The sequence below is a fragment of the Hippopotamus amphibius genome, chromosome 8, assembly GCF_030028045.1.
Source record: "Hippopotamus amphibius kiboko isolate mHipAmp2 chromosome 8, mHipAmp2.hap2, whole genome shotgun sequence".
Classification (NCBI taxonomy): domain Eukaryota; kingdom Metazoa; phylum Chordata; class Mammalia; order Artiodactyla; family Hippopotamidae; genus Hippopotamus; species Hippopotamus amphibius.
The window spans coordinates 10,801,603-10,815,264 of NC_080193.1; the positions used below are offsets into that span (position 1 = coordinate 10,801,603).

Consider the following 13,662-nt stretch of genomic DNA (forward strand, 5'->3'; position numbering starts at 1 on the left):
GGTGGCGCAGTGGTAAAGAATCTGCCTGCCAATGCAGGGGACACGGGTTCGAGCCCTGCCCTGGGACGATTCCACATGCCACGGAGCAACTAAGCCTGTGCGCCTAAAAAAAAAAAGAAACAAAAACAAAAAAAAAGGCTATATAACCTCAGAAGTATTGACTCTTGCCCCAAAGCCTGGTCTGCGAGCTGCACTGCCATCCATCCAGAGGGTGACCCCACGAAAGGGCCTCCAAATGTTCCCGGCCTCGCCTGTTACTGATTTAGGGTCTTCTTGGAAGGCGACTTACTGGGATATAGACAGACGGACAAATCTGACTCTCCGGTGGACAGACATGTGATGAATGAATGAGTGATGGATGGACAGACACAGGTCAGACTGTGAGATGTCAACAGGTGGATGGATCTGTTATCCAGTCAGGCGTGTGACTCAGGCAGAAAGACTGACAGAGGGCCTGCTGGCCTGGGAGCTCCGGACCTGCCTGCTCCGCCACGAGGCGGCGCCGCCGCCCGGTCCAGCGGCGCCCACCATCCCGGCTGCGCGCGCTCTCGTGAGCCCGCGACGGGGGCGGGGCCAGCGTGCGCACGGGGCGGGGCCAGGAACCTCGCGGGGGCGACCACGGGCGTAGCGTGCGGCGGGGGGCGGGGCGCGCGTGCTCGCGGGGAGGCCGGGGGCGGGGCGCACAGCGGGCGCGGACGCGCGCGGCGGCAGCGCGTTCCGTTCCGGGCCGAGGCTCGCGGCTGAAAAAGTTGCGCGGCGGAGAGGAGCGGCCCCGGGACGGGCAGCGAGCGCCACGCCGAGCCGGTTCCCGGCGCCCGCGGCCCCGCCATGGACGACCTCGGTGAGTGAGCGGGAGGCCGAGGGAGGAGGCAGCGAGGGGCGCGCGGCCCCGGGGCCGGGGCGGGCGCGAGCGAGCGGCGGGCGGACTCCCACCCGCGGCGGCCCGGGTCCCGGCTCTGGTTCCGGCAGGCCGGGGCACCGCGGGGCCGGGATCCCGGGCTGGGCCTGAGTCCCACGCCAGGCCAGCCCCGCCACCGTCCTCACAGCTGCCACCCCTGGCTTCGAGGACAGCCCCACCTCCGGACCCCCGACCTCGGGGATCCACCCCCATATCCCCGAGCAGCATCTGGGACCCGCTTGCACGTCAGGGACCCGCCCCGTCCGCCTCAGGGACGGGCCCCCACGGACTGGACCTGACCACCTCCCCAGCTATGGGACCCTCACTCACAGCCGGCTCCCTCACCCCCATCGCAACGCCGTAACAGCCACCTTGGGGATCAGCTGCCTGATCTCACAGGCTGGGCCCTCAGTTCCAGGATCTGCTCCCACCCCCTCGGGGCCACCCCCACTTCACAGACTGACATCCCCACTTCAGCGGTAGCCCCTCCGAGGGGACCCCTTTCATTTTACAGGTCAGATTCACAGGTTAGAGATGAGCCTCCGATGACCACACCCCCACAAAGACAAGTTTCCCTTCTGTTCCACTAACCGCCCTCCACCCCCACCTCAGTCCATTTCACTGACTGCCCTGGCCACTCTGTGGACCAGCCCCTCCCCTCATATATGACGGACCAGCCTGATCCTAGAAGAGTAAGCTGAGGAGACAGACTGGTGAAATGCCGGGGGAATGAGGTGAGAAGTGGGCCCCAAGGTATGGCTGTTTCTGAACTTGTCCAGGCTGGTAACGTTCCCCAAACCCCCCAGCATCATACCTTGCGGGGAGCCACACAGGTAAGGAGGATAGGATGCCCAGAACAGAGTTTTACTGTTTTTGTATTACTGGAGCTCCCATCCTACGCTTTTCAGTCCAGTCTTGTTCTGGTGTTAGGGCAGGGGAAAGTATCTCCTGGAACCAGACACTAAACCCAAGGAGGGTGGTGCCAGGGTTCTAGGAATGCCTTGAGTGGTGTGAACTCTGGAGTGGGAGGATACACTCTCCCTCCCTCCCCTTCACTGCCTGTAGCTGGAGGGCCTCTGAGCTGGGGAGTTGAGGAGGGGGGAAAAGTTTCTTCTCTGTAGGAGCCTTGTCTTCCTTCCATGGACTGTGGGTGGCTTGTGTGACCACTGATGGTTTCTCTGTCTCAGGCTCTGAGGGGTGGATTCATCAGACAGGACTGATGGGCCTCCCCGGAGCACACAGGGCACTAAATTAAGACTGGCTATTTGTAGGCACTGGATTTCCAAGGGGATGGGCCGGGAAGGAGCACTGGGACTTGACTGCTTCCCGGAAGCTTCCTTTTGGGATCAGGGTGCCTCTTCACCCCCCTGACCCCTGAGATCTTGGAGCCGGGGATGGTGTCTGGTCCTGCCTGTTTTGCAGAGTGCGATGGTTGCCAAGCATAGTTCTGCCTTTGGGTCAGGCTTGGCACCCATGTTTCTAACACACTCAAGGTTGGCATGGCTTCCAGGCAGGTATTTTTTTTTTTGTTTCTGCATAAAAATAACTGAGCTGAAAGGAGACTGGGGGATATTTTTCAAATCAGGATCTGAAAGTCTCAGTGCTTTCCCAGTGGGAACTCGCGAGCAGAGTTACAGTTTCTGAAACGCTGATGTGGGTTCTGTTGCTTCTAGACAGTCCCCGTGCTATTTGAAGGACTGAGAAAGTCTTTGTAGAGTTCTGCAGTTGAAGCCCGGAATTCCTGTCCGCTGACAGTCTTCCATTTAGGGCCAGGAAACAGAAAGGTTTCGTCTCTGAAGGGAAAGAGAGTGTCCTGGCAGAGCAGTTTGTAGAAATTTAAATTTGCTCTTCATGGAGTTCTTCCCCATACCTCAGTGTCCTCACAGCAACCCTTTCTAAGAGCCCCTTAGGGCCACTGCTGTCATTACTACCTGCCTGTTACAAATTGAGAAAACCGAGGCTGAGAGAGGTTGATTCACTTGCCCAAGGCTGCACAGCCACAGGATGACAATATCATGGCTAGAAGCCCAATCTCTAGCTCCTAGATCTGCAGCTCTGTGTACCATGAGGCCTTTCTTCCTGAGGAGGGGTCGCTGCCCTTCTGGTCACTCACTCACTGAGGGGCGCAGTGGCTGCCACCTGTAACTTCTGCTGCTTTCCACCACAGCCTCCTCAGTTGTCTGATTCTGGGCTGCCCGGCTTCCTTGGCCTAAGCTCCCAGGGGGCCAGCCACGCCTGGCTGAGTGGAGCTTGGGGTGGGAGGAGTGGGGCGTGCAGGAGGAGAGAGGAATTTGCCTCTGCGCTCAGCCCCCATCAGCTGTCTGCATGGCCGCTCAGCACCCTGCCCTTCAGCTGTTTTCCTTAGTTAGGCTGGACACCTAGGCCAGGCCTCCTGTTTTTATTTTTTTCTCCTGAGAGTGCTCTCAGCTGTGAGCCTCTTGGTCCCTAAAGCAGGGGAGTTTGACCTGTGGCAAGTCTAGAGAGGTCAGAGTCTCAGCTGTGACTTTATTTTTTTTGGTGTTAAAAAAAAAAATTGGGAAGCTCTTCTCTCCCTGTAGCTGCTAGTGACAAACTCACCATGTATTGTTTAATAAGTTACAAATTTATAGCTCTTTGGGCAGAAAAACATAAACACAGTGTGTCCTGCCCTTCCCTGTGTGTTCTCTCTGCTTCGTGCTGCGGGGTGGCTGCTGGTGGCTTTTCTCATTACTGTTTAGATGCTGGTTTGGCTGGGAGTTCTCCCTGTTCAGAGTTCTGGCTGGAGTTTCCTGGACAGAGTTCTCACAACACTGAGATGCACTCTGATTACGTTTTCTGACCTGACTCCTCTCTCTCTCCTCCTTCATGTTTCTAGTGCGCTTGGTGGTGGGGGTGGGGACTGTGACCACAGCTGGGGACTAATAATGATCACGCGCGCTTGGTGGGGCCGGACATCCTACTCAGCACTCCTTGGTATCATCACAGCCATTCCCAGAGGGAGGTGTTTAATCTCCGCTTTACAGATGCGGAAATCTGAGTCAGGGAAATTCAGTGGGGGTGCTGGGATTGTACCCCAGATTGATCCAATTCCAGACCTGGTCATCTTCTTCATAATAAGGTAGTAAGTGCTTGGTAATTAACCAGGGGGATGAGTCGTGGGGCCTGCTGAGTAATTGCTAGGTACATTTACTTTTCTGCCCTGGGGGCTGTCCCATATGGTCTTGATGGCAAAGGGTGGTCTGATTTAGGCCTTGATAGCTTTGCCTTTCCCATCCCTCGCAATGGGAACAGCCAGCTGTTGGCAGTGCCCAGTGGCCGCTGGAATCTGGACCTGTCTTCTTTCAGCTTCTCAGCAGTCTTGACCCTCAGGAACACAGTGCCTCATTGTCCTTGGGGGGAGTAGTGGGGAGCTGGGGAGTTGCCTGGGGCATTCCGGGCTACGGAGCCTCTCTGTTTCCATGGAAAGTCTGGACTTTGGGCTTGCCCATCTGTGGTGCCTCTGTGTGTTAGGCCAGGGTCAGGGCACCCAGCTGTTGGGCCTGTGGCAGGGGAAGCCCGTGAGGTGATGGTGTGCTCCTAGTGGGGCTCTGTGGCAGGGCCAGATCTTCTCCTGGGCTGTGCGCTAGTGAAGTGCAGAGCTGGGATTCAGACCCTGGTGTGTTGGATTCTTTGTGTGTGTGTGTGTGTGTGTGTGTGTTTTGGATTCTTAAGCAGGTGCCCTTTCCGCGGGGCAGCCACAGCTTAGTGTGGAGAGTCTCGGGCTGCTGGGGGCCAGAGCCCTGCCACTGTGGTTCGAGGTCCCCTGAGGAAACATCTCAGTATTCTTTTCTTCCAGTTTCCCCAGGGATGGTCGTGCACTGGCCAGTGGAAGGTCAGTTACTGTGGATGTGCTGACCAGCCCTCCTCCCCCATTTATTCATCATTCCTGAGTGTGCTGACTCTTCAAACTTCCCTTGGGCCTTTACCTTGTTCCAAGGCCAGAGATGTTGAAAAAACTTCCTCCCAGCTTCACTCTCATTCCAGCCCTCCCCTGAGTTGTCCTGGTCTCAGTGCCTTCATTGGTAATAACAGCCATCCGTAGAACACTTTTTCTTTTTTACAGTATTTGGAAAACTTACTGTAATGTTTATTGAGCTCTTACTACGTGCAGGCCCTGTGCTGGGCACCTTATATGCATTGAGCGTTTCAGTGAATGTTTCATTGAATCACGTTGGCCCTATGAGGTGCAGGTTCAGTTATTATTACTGCTGCCCATTTTACAGGTGATGAAATGGAGGCACAGAAAGGGTGAGCCCACTTGTCCAAGTTCTATAACTAGTGAGTGGCAGAGCTGGGTTTAAATCCAGGCCTGGGATTTAAATGCAGGTTGGGCTTGTAACCATTTTTACACGTCTGTTCATGATACTGGATCAGATCTGGGTTGCCTGTTGGTCTGGTTGCTTTCTATTTCTAGGATGCTACAAATCTTTTCTTCCCCCTTCCCACACACACATTCTCTGTTCAGTGTCTCACATCTGTCCTTTTCCTCTGCTCTGCGGCTTCTTCCCTCTCGTTTGTTCTTTCTTAGGGATGCCACACTCAGGATGGGATGCTGGGCACTTGTGGCAGTGTCTCCTGCTCAGTGCAGGACCTCACTCCTCTCTTACCTGTTACCTCTCCAGTCACCCTTCAGCCTCAAGACAGGGCTGCAGGCTTACAGCACAGCTGCTGCGGAGAACTGGGGGCGGGCTCTGAGCTCCCTCTTCTACTCCTTGTGGTTGGGATCGATGCCCTCGATGCCGCCCACCCCATACACTCTCCTGTCTTTGTTCAGGTGTTTGCACATAGCTGCCATTTGAAGTCAGCCCATTTCCAGAGGAGGAAGTCCTCAGAAACTTTTGAGGCAGAGAATTGAGGATGTCCTGTGGGAGGGAGAGAGGGAGAAAAAGTGTTAGGAAATTGAGTTTTCCCAGAAATCTTGACAAACCAACAGATTCAAAGGGGTGTCCAGGGGGATTCCCCGACAGTCTATAGGTTGGGACGCCACACTTCCACTGCAGGGGGCCTGGGTTCAGCCTCTGGTCAGGGAACTAAGATCCCACATGCCACTCAGTGCGGCCAAAAAAAAAAGGCAGGGAGTGGCCAGAGATTGTCTTCTGACCTGGGATAGGCCTGGAGCCCCCATGGCCTCCCAGGTCCACTTTGCCTTTCCGGTTGGAGTCTTGTTGGGAGTCTCACATCTGGCCTTAAGCGTCCATTCACATCCAGATAAGTCTTGCAACTAATGGATTGATTGCCTAACTAGTGGGGCCCAGGGCTGGCCTCTCCAGGGAGGCCTTGGATGCTGGGCCAGTGGCAGGCAGAACGAGTGGTTGGCCAGGCCCAGCAGAGCCCCAGTGGCCAAGTTTTTCCTTAAAGATGGCCTTTTAATGCTTATTTCTTGTGTGATTGTGGTATTGTGGTTTTATGGGAGAACATTGTTATTGTTAGTTAGGTGCATGCAAAAGTATTTGGGAGTGAAATGTCATGATGTCTGCAATTTAGGTTTTTTTTTTAAATTTATTTATTGGCTGCATTGGGTTTTCGTTGCTGTGCTCAGGCTTTCTCTAGTTGTGGTGAGTGGGGGCTACTCTTCATTGTGGTGTGTGGGCTTCTCATTGTGGTGGCTTCTCGTGTTGTGGAGCACAGGCTCTAGGTGCGCAGGCTTCAGTAGTGGCAGCACACAGGCTCAGTAGTTGGGGCTTGTGGGCTCTAGAGCCCAGGCTCAGTAGTTGTGGCGCACGGGCTTAGTTGCTTTACAGCATGTGGGATCTTCCTGGACCGGGGATTGAACCTGTGTCCCCTGCATTGGCAGATGGATTTTTAACCACTGTGCCACCAGGGAAGTCTTGCAACTTAGTTTTAAATGATATCGTTAAAAAAAAAATTGAAAAGGAAGATGTGTATATACTGTGTATATATGTAGAGATAGAGGAGAGGAAAAATTTGTGCACGTGTACAAAAAAATGGCAAAAACATCTACTATGACTGAATCTAGGTAGAGGGTTTATGGATGCTCATTGCAATGGCCTTTCAACTTCTCTGTATGTTTAGACATTTTCATGATAAAAAGCTGGAAAAAAAAGTAAGGAAACCTTGCTTTTCCATAGTGGGCCTAGAGTTATTCGGTCAGGGGTGCTCATAAGTGCCTACCTGTGGTTAACCTGCGTGACTCTCGGCCTCCCGTGACTGTGCAGGTGGTGGAAAGACTGGGTGGCAGAGCGGGCCTGGGATGGCAGTGACTAGTGACTCTCCGCTGGGGATGCGGGCGCACAGTGACCCGAGCAGAATAAAGGACAGGGCCAGGAAGAGACAGCGAACTTCCCTGCTGTGGAGGGAGCCTCTGGGGTTATTTTGGGTGTGGTGCCGTTAACTGGACCAGGGTCAGGGCAAGGGAGATGCTGGGCTCTGGTTGGAGTTTGGAAGGGGTTGCCCGGGTGGGATGCAGAGCAAGCCTTTACAAAAGGCAGAGAGAAGCCTCTGGGCAGCTGGAGCCTGGGGGAGGGGACGAAATGCCATCAGGAATCTCTTATCTGTGGCCAAAGGAACACCATTAGCCTGTGGGCAGTGGTGGCCGGAGTGGCCCCAGGCTCTTGCTTGCCTCTCACAGCTCCAGACCGGAGGCTCCCTCTTCTGGAATCCCCACTCCCTCTTGTCTTGGTGTGCGCTGACTCAAAGCCTGTCCCCCGGGCCTCCCGTCTGTTTGGGTGAAAGAGCTGCGTTCTGGCACCAGTGGGCCCCTTGGCTTTGAGGGCCCTGCTGCCTACTGGAAGCATCGCGGGCAGCCAGTCGGCCCTCGTAAGGGGAGTGCTTCACACGAGGGTCTTCTTTGAGCCTCACGTCTGTCTGTCAGCGAGCAAGGACACAGAGGCTGGCCCCCGGGTCGTGATCCTGGGGACGTCCTAGGGAGGCCTCAGAGCCGCGTGTCCGGCCTGCCTGCCTGTTTGAGGAGCGGGATGATGTGTGTTTTATGCGGGGGTAGGGAGGGGTGGTGCTGGGAGGAAGCTTTATGTAATTCTTGGCTGGGACTCAGGTAATTGTTTTAATGAAATGGAATGCAGCTTATTCAGAACTCGCTTGGCAGAAACAGCCATGTTCTGTTCTGTTTTCTCGTTGTGGAGAGCGAGTCACACACTTGTAGCCGTTCGTGTGGAAGGGCCCCGGGTGAGCGGGAGCAAGCTGGGCGGAGGCCTCCGGGGAGCTCCTCTCAGCTCAGCGCGAGGATCCACAGATAGCTCGGCTCTCCTCTGGACGCCAGTCTGGGAGCCTTTTTGAATGAGCCACGGGCCCTCGGGCCTCTTGCGACAGCAGAAAGACCCTGTTGCAAGCGGGCTGTAAACGGAGCCTGAGGCTGCTGCCTCCCTTGTTGCCGGGAGGCCGTGTGACGTGGATGTGGGCGCACTCAGCGCACAGCAGACAGACCCTCCAGGGCGGTTTGTCTGTTATTCTCTGTATCCCCCTTTTCACACCTCAGCACCTCCTGTAACTCCCCGAGCGCACGCTACGCCCCCCCCCCCCCAAAGAATCTCCCATCAGCGTGGACATCCGTGGCCTAATGTGACCGAATATTCTCCATCCGCAGAGACACCTGGACCCCCTTCCCTTCTGCTTTCCTTCCCCCCACCCCCCTGTCTGCTCCTCCTAACTTCTTTAGTTTGCTCCTTTTTCTGTTTTTATGCAGCCTGGGCCAATCTTCCATGTTTTCTCTTTTGCTAAGAATGCATCTCACTCTGTAGCAGCCATATTTCCTCTCCCTCTCTTAAAATCTGCTTCTCCACAGAACCCCACCTTCTCCGCAGAACCTCCCAGCTTCCTTCCCTTCCTCTTTCTCTGACCCCTTCACAGGGGTGCTCCATTGCATTTTTCCAAAGGCTTTTTCTGGGCTTCCTGTTTCTCTCCTAGGTACCCAGGTCAGTGTATCCACTCGCGTGACCTCTTTTATCACTCGTATGTTGGCAGCTCCTAAATTTATATTTCCACCCCTGACGTGGACTCTATTGTCCAGATTCTTCCGGTCTGCACGCCAGCAAAGACCCAGCTCATTTCCTTCTCACTCTCTCTTCGTGGCTCGTCTATTGTCCGCTCTCTCTGTTATCGTCCCCTCCCTTCTCTTGGCCTGTGTTAAACCATGTCTGCAACATTTTAAGGTTTAGGAAACATGTTCATGTGCTGCATCACTGTTGATGATTCTGATAGCAGCCCTTCGGGGTATGTGGTCGTTTCCCCTGTTTTGCAGATGAGGAAGCACACAGAGGAAGGGGACACACCCAGTGTCACCACAGATAACATTGCAAGCAAGAACTTGATCGTAGGTCTTCGAGTGCCCAGCCCCTTCTCTTTTTGGTTCTTCATGCTGGAAACCTTAAGGCAGAGATGGGAAGTCGCAGGTTGGATTTGGCCTGCAGACCCGTGTTCCTTGGCCTTTGTGGTATTTAAAAATATTCCATGTTAATTGCTAGCGTTTAAAGTATCAGAAGAGTGCACCTAAAAATCCACATGTTGGTTCTTTTGAAAAATCAGCGTTGGCTACACTGGACACCCATCCTCCATGGCACCAGTTGGTTGAACTCGCCCGTTCCAGCTGTTGCATTAGCCCTCTCTGTTGCCTATAGCGGGCCTGCTTCGGAAGGTTCTAAAAATGCTCTCTTTTTTGCCCTACATTTACGGCGAATGCACAGTTGCCCAGTCCAGGGGGTTTCTTGAACTGCATTCTCTGAGTTGACTTCTGACCACTCCAAGGACTCAGCTCTGCATGGAGTCTGGACCCTTGGCCACATAGCAGAAAATAGCCTCCTAACCTGTCCGTCTCCTTTCACTCTCTGCATTTAAGGTCTCAGCTGCAGCCACGTTCTTGAGAAGGCTTTTTTCCCCCGTTGAAACTAGCCACCCTCTTGACCCTCCCACTTCACAGATCTGTATACATGGAGCTTTTCCCCTTTGTCTCCCCCTCTGTCCTGTAAGCCCTTTGAAGACATGGACCTTACCTGCCGTTCAAGTGTCTCTGACCTCCGACTTTGGCTCAATTCTCTCTGTGGCTGCTTAATAAATGTTTGATGGTGGTTGATGATTAAATGGGTATGAACCGCGGACACCCGCCACGATGCTGAGCCTCCAGCGAACCACTTCCTCCGCTGAAGAATCTGAGTGAGAAACCCTCTGGGTTCCAGGCAGGCAGGGAGGCAGTGTAGTGCCACGGACAGAGCACAGGCCCCCCCCAGCAGTCCCTCCTCTCCTGGGTCTGCGTCCATGCTGCCACTTGCCAACGGCGTGACCTCGACAGGTCCCCTTATACCCTGAGCCTCAGTCCCCTCATCTGTGAAACAGGCGCTTTTCCTGAAATGCTGTGAAGTGCTCGTGAAACGGTAATGGTTATCATTATTTTTCATCCCTGGAATAATCTAGATAGTAAGCTCTGGGGGTTCAGCTTTCTCTGTCACCTTTCTACCTGACAAGTTTGCTGCTTGTGTCTGTTGTGGCATTGGTGGCGGGCATTTAGAGCACATGTACATGGATGGCCATTCAGCTGGACCTGGGGGGGAATCTGAGTTCCGTTAGCTCCCTTGAGAGTGTGATTTGGGACCCTTCGTGGCCCTGGGTGATGGTGAGTGTTTGGGTCTCTGCTCTGCAGGTGAAATGGTCATGTCCTGGTGCTGGTGGTGGTAAGTTGGGTTTTGGTTATAGTACATCTCAGTTCCCCTGAGCCTCTTTGGTGGCTTTGAGGAGGAAGCAGTGGGGGAGGAGGTTGTTTGTTGGCTTGGTTTATCTTGATGGCTCATCTAAGGCTAAAATTTGAGAGCAGCCAGAGAACTGCTCTGGGATCAGTACATGGCTTCTCCCAGAACTCGCAGGCCTTCCTCTGGCCAAGGCAGGACGAGAAGGGTGCTCTGTGACATCTACAAAGCCTCCCAGGACGGGTCTAGGCCACTGAGGCCACTAGTAGCAGTAGAACAAGGGAGAGTTTGGTTTTCTGGGCCATGAACTGTGGCTTTTGTCCGTGGAGTGGGCCCAGTGCCTGGGCTGCCCCCCCCCCCCCCCACCTCTGTACTCATATAGGGGCAGCCGATCTGTTGGGTCAGTCCCGGGCCCCGTTTGGGTTTGAAGTGGCTCAGAGAGTCCTGGCCAGGCTTTTCCTTGCTCTCTGTTTCCAGGAATATTCCTTTTCTTTGGGTGGAAATGGGAGTGTCTCACGGCCTGCACTTGGTTTCCTCCAGATTTACCGTTTGCCCCGTGGACTCCCAGGCCTGCTTGCCGAGTGGGAGGGTTCTCATCGCTGATGAGCTGTGGGGTGGCTGCGTCGAGCTGGCTCCTCCGGGGCTCCTGGAGCACTGCACTCGTGCCTCGGACACCCGGTCTGGTGCCCTCCTGGGCTCGCTTGACTGCCTGCTGCCCATCTTGGAAAGTCCTGTGTCCTCACAAGTGTATGTGTGGTTTCCTCACCGTCCTTAGACGCGTCCCCCTAGTTGCATCTGTGGGGCGAGGGAGCTGTTGCAACAGCTCGGTGGCCTTGTTTCCTCTCTGTCTCAACCCCTCAGATGGTCTCTTCTGCCATGTCCTAAACTTTCCAAGAATTCTCACCTCTTCTCTGTCGTTGGAGAGCCACACTGGAAGTCTTTTTGCCTGGTCTGTTAAGGCAGCCATGCTGGAAACAAGCTGGGGAAGAAGAGGAGTGTCACCTGGAGGAGGTCGTCATGCTTCCTGTGGTCACTTGTGATCGTCTGTTCCCAAACATCCTGTTTGCACTCTTAGCACAGTGGGAACACTGACCTGGAGACAGCTGTCATCTATCTGCCTGACCTCGGACAGCAGTGTGGGGCCGGGGATGTCACAGCTCATCTGCCCCTGGGGGACCCTGGGCTTGCTGGTCACTGGCTGTTGATGGCATTGCTGATAGCAGCTCCTGTCCTCATCACTGGCTTGGGCTTCATCCCAGCTCTACCCTTTCTCTTCTCTCCGCTTCTACCGCCTGTGAGGTATTTCCTCCAAATGTTCTGTTGGGTGTGGCCAGTCAGCACTCCCTTCTCTGCGGTTCTGGACCATTCAGTCTCTCTTAGACTCCTACACCTCCAGAGTAGAAGGGGCCTTAGGATGTCACCCACTCCTGTGGTTGGGGTCTCTGCCCGTCACTTCTTCAGTCAGAGCTGCTCACTTTGTATCTGTTTATATATTGCGCTTTCATCGAAGACTGCAATTGCAAAAGGGGTTTTGTGGTTTTTTTCAAAAACTTGAAAATAAAAATGTAAAAACATTTGAAAATCACTTACAAGGTTCAACCCAACCTGTTTTATAGAGGGACAAACTGAAACCCTCTGAGGAGAAGGCACTCGCCTGGGACACTTAGTAGCAGAGCAAGCCTGTGTTTTTTTTTTTTTTTTAACCTCTTTCTGGCCCTTTTGGGGGAGTATCTGGGGTCTTAGTTTTCTTCATTTGTGGAACCACACACTTGCCACAATGTAGCCTCAAGCCTTGTTCTCTTCTAGAGACCTTTCTCATGTCCATTTGTATCCAGTATTGTTACTTATTTTGTGGAAGTTTTTATGTCAAAGAAGATACACACTTACTGTAAAAACAAAAAGCAAAAAGGTACAGAAGTGAAAGTCCTTCCTTCGGCTGTTAACAGATTGGTGTGTCTCTTACCCACCCATCTTGTATACATTTATGAATATATAAGCATGCATGTGATATACATACCCTTTATTTTTTTTTAAACTAAGATGAAATTCACATAACATAAAATTAAACAGTTTAAAGTATACAATTCAGTGGCATTTAGTACATTCACAATTTGTGCAGCCTTCACCTCTGTCTAGTTCAGAACATTTTCATCACCACCAAAGGAGTCCCTGTACCCGTTAAGCTGTCACTTCCTTTTACTCCTTCCCCATAACCCCTGGCAGCTACTAATCTGCTTTCTGTCTCTATGGATTTGCCTATTTTGGACATTTCATTTAAATGGAATGATACAGTACCTGGCCTTTTGTAATTGGCTTACTTCACTTAGCATAATATTTTTGAGGTTCATCCATGTCATAGCATGTATCGGTACTTCATCCCTTTTTATGGCTGAATAGTATTCCGTTGTATAGATAGACCACATTTTGTTTACCCATTCATGTGTTGATGGACAGTTGGGTTATTTCCACCTTTTGGCTATTGTGAATAGTGCTGCTGTGAACATTCTCATTCAAGTATTTATCTGAATACCTGTTTTCAATTCTTTTATGTATATATCTCTTCATTGTTTTTTTTCTCTCTTTTAAAAAAATATTTATGTATTTGTTTGTCTGCGCTGGGTCTTAGTTTTGGCACACAGAATCTTCACTGCTGCAATGTGGATCTTCCTTGTGGCATGTGGGATCTTAGTTGCAGCATGCGGCATGTTGAGTTGTAGCACACGGGATCTTTAGTTGTGACATGTGGGCCCTTAGTTGCGGCATGCAGATCTAGTTCCCTGACCTGAGATTGAACCCGGGCCCCCTGCATTGGGAACTCAGTGTCTTAACCACTGGACCACCAGGGAAGTCCCTTCCTCTCTTCTTTTAATTCAAGTATAGTTTATTTACAATATTGTGTTAGTTTCAGGTGTACAGCATCGTGATTCAGTTTTTTGTTCTTTGAAGGTGTTTTTCTTTTTTATGTGTGGCAGATTGTATTCCAATGTAGGTTCTTACAAAATATTGGCTATAATTCCCTGTGCTACACAGTAAATCCTTGTGCTCATCTATTTTATGTATAGTAGTTTTCTTCATTGTTTTTAAAGTTTATTTTAC

General features: G+C 52.6%; 1 protein-coding gene across 2 annotated transcripts in view; it reads left to right on the forward strand.

Annotated features, from left to right (window-relative positions):
- The first annotated feature begins 681 nt into the window (after window positions 1-681).
- Window positions 682-13,662, forward strand: part of PXN (paxillin) — a 44,464-nt gene continuing 31,483 nt past the window's right edge. For both annotated transcript variants that reach the window (XM_057745671.1, XM_057745670.1), the window contains exon 1: window positions 682-841. In XM_057745671.1, the coding sequence (XP_057601654.1) occupies window positions 829-841 (13 nt within the window). In that variant the 5' untranslated portion in view covers window positions 682-828. The remainder of the gene's footprint in view (window positions 842-13,662) is intronic.